The sequence below is a fragment of the Corvus brachyrhynchos genome, unplaced genomic scaffold, assembly GCF_000691975.1.
Source record: "Corvus brachyrhynchos isolate BGI_N302 unplaced genomic scaffold, ASM69197v1 scaffold239, whole genome shotgun sequence".
Taxonomy (NCBI): Eukaryota; Metazoa; Chordata; class Aves; order Passeriformes; family Corvidae; genus Corvus; species Corvus brachyrhynchos.
The window spans coordinates 3,593,519-3,595,891 of NW_008246057.1; the positions used below are offsets into that span (position 1 = coordinate 3,593,519).

General features: G+C 40.8%; 1 protein-coding gene across 1 annotated transcript in view; it reads left to right on the forward strand.

Moving 5' to 3' along the window:
• The first annotated feature begins 6 nt into the window (after positions 1–6).
• The window catches only part of DUS4L (dihydrouridine synthase 4 like), a 10,097-nt gene continuing 7,730 nt past the window's right edge, over positions 7–2,373 (forward strand). The window contains exons 1-2 of the mRNA XM_008642526.2: positions 7–236; positions 491–612. Coding sequence (XP_008640748.1) covers positions 127–236; positions 491–612 — 232 coding nt within the window. The 5' untranslated portion in view covers positions 7–126. The remainder of the gene's footprint in view (positions 237–490; positions 613–2,373) is intronic.

Sequence of the window (2,373 nt, forward strand, 5' to 3'; positions counted from 1 at the left end):
TTCCCCAGAACTCGAGTGCTGCGTAAACTGTGGTGCTCTGCATGATGGCCTGTGAGAAATAGCTGAATAACGAACGTTTCAGGCGCTGTTTGTTTTCCCAGATGCTGATAGGACTGTTAACTATACATGACTGGTGACATCAGGGAATCTAAAGAATGCCAACTAAAAGATCCCATGGATTTGTTTCATTCTGGGCAAGTTGTAAAAATATGTGCCCCTATGGTCCGTTATTCAAAGTAAGTAGCTGTCATGTCAACAGTTTTCAGTGTATTTTCTTTGTTTAGAAACTTGTTTCTCAAGTTTATCTTGACTGTAAAAATGGGTGATTACCGTCTCTTTTATTTAAGACAGAGGTGGATGTGTTTTCATCAGAGATCTACGCATACAATACTCGAACATCTCCACAATACTGCATGTTAGAACAGCATTTTAGGATAGCTAACAGAAAAATGCCTTAACTATTTACCTCTTAATTTTCATGTGTCTGCAGGTTGGCTTTCAGAACCTTGGTTAGGAAGTACAGTTGCGATTTGTGTTACACACCAATGATAGTGGCAGCTGATTTTGTGAGATCTGCGAAAGCCAGAGACAGCGAATTCACAACAAACAAAGGTATTACTTCTAACAAACCATTGCCTTGTCAGAATGTTTTATATGGTCATAAGCCAAATTGGCTAAGTGAATGAAGTCTGTCACACAACTAGACATCTGTTAACAATTTTGGCATACCGTCAGATTGATTAATAAACCGCAGGAATATTCTAAGTGAGAGTAAGCACAGTGCAGTGATAGTGGGTCAAATGAAATAGTGGAAAACCTTGTCTCCACCTGAAATCGAGGCCTCCAAAGTGATTTACATCTGTGGGGGTTGACCACACATAGCTGCTCATTCATTCCTCCTCCATTCTCCCAGCAGCACAAGGGGAGAATAGGAAGAGCAAATGCAAGAAAAATTTATGTGTCAAGATAAAGGCAGCTTAATAAGTTAAGGAAAGAAAAAGGGAAAGAAACAAGTTATGCAAAGGCAATCACTTCCTACTAGCAGACAAATGCCCAGCCACTCTCCAAGCAATAGCCACTCTGGAACAAAAATTCCATGTCCCAACCCACTTTCTTCTTTTCCTACCACTCCAGTTTCCTTGCTGAACTTGACTTTATAGAGTATGGAATACTCCTTGTTCCTGTTTGGGTCAGCTCTCATAGTTTTGTCCACTACAAACTTCTTGCCCACCCCAGTCTGTTTGCTGGGGGCAGGGGTAGGCAGAGTGAAAAAACCAGGAAGTTTTGACACTCTGCAGGTACTGTGCAAGAGCCAAAACAATTGTGAATTTTCAACACTGGTTTTATCACAAAATCCAGACATACAGGCTACTACAAATAAACTTCAAATAAATTTGACGAGTAGCTCCATCTCAGCTAGACCAGGTACAAGATGACAGTAAGATTCTTTTTCCAGCAATTGTTTAATGTGTGTTTCAGAGACAAACATTTAACTCATTGCCAGGAAAAGTTTTCTAGTCTCTAGCAAAAATAAGAGTGTTGCTAAAGGTGAAAAAAGTAATAGACCAGCCATTGATACAGTGGAGTCAAGGACTGATAAAAGAAAAAGGGTTTCATATTAGCCACACTGGGAAGTGGAAGGGGCTGGTGACAAGTTGAAATGCAAGAGCAAGAAAGCACAGAAGAGATTGGGAAGTTAAAGCATGGCTGGGGTTGAGGGGGAGAAGCAAGGCTTCAGGCATGGCACAGAAACATAACCAGAACACCTATAAAAAGTAGAAGTATGAGGACTTGTACAGTGTCATGGCTGTAAAGAGATCTGAAATATGTGGGAAGAGGTGACAAGAACGATACAGATCTGTTGGCATGAAGCGGCTGCAGCAGAACTGTGTGACAAGGAATGTACGAGCACAGGCTGCAACTGGAGGAATGAAAAGCACCGCTAACGTGCAAGTAAGATCAGCATGTAGGGTCTGTGAAGTGTGATGATTTATTCTATTCAGGCCACAGAATTTGTGGTTTCATAAGTGTATATGTAACAGGGAAAGTGTATTTCACTGTTTCCGCATTGGCTATGTACTATGGTGCATTATTCAAATAGAACAGAGCAATTACAGAGAAAACTCACATTGGAAAGCACAGGCAGACTCTTATGAGTGGAATTCAACTTCAAAAAAAACCATGAATAACTCATTCTACGTAAAAAAAAATGAGTAAGAACATAACTGACACTGTATATGGCTCAAAGCTCCACAGTTACTAGTTTGCCTCTTAGAATTTACTTACACTTTTGATCTACACGAAGTCTGGTGGCACTGAAGTTCTACAGGTCAGATATGGAGTGTATTCTGGGGGGTGCTGGGACAGGGAAAG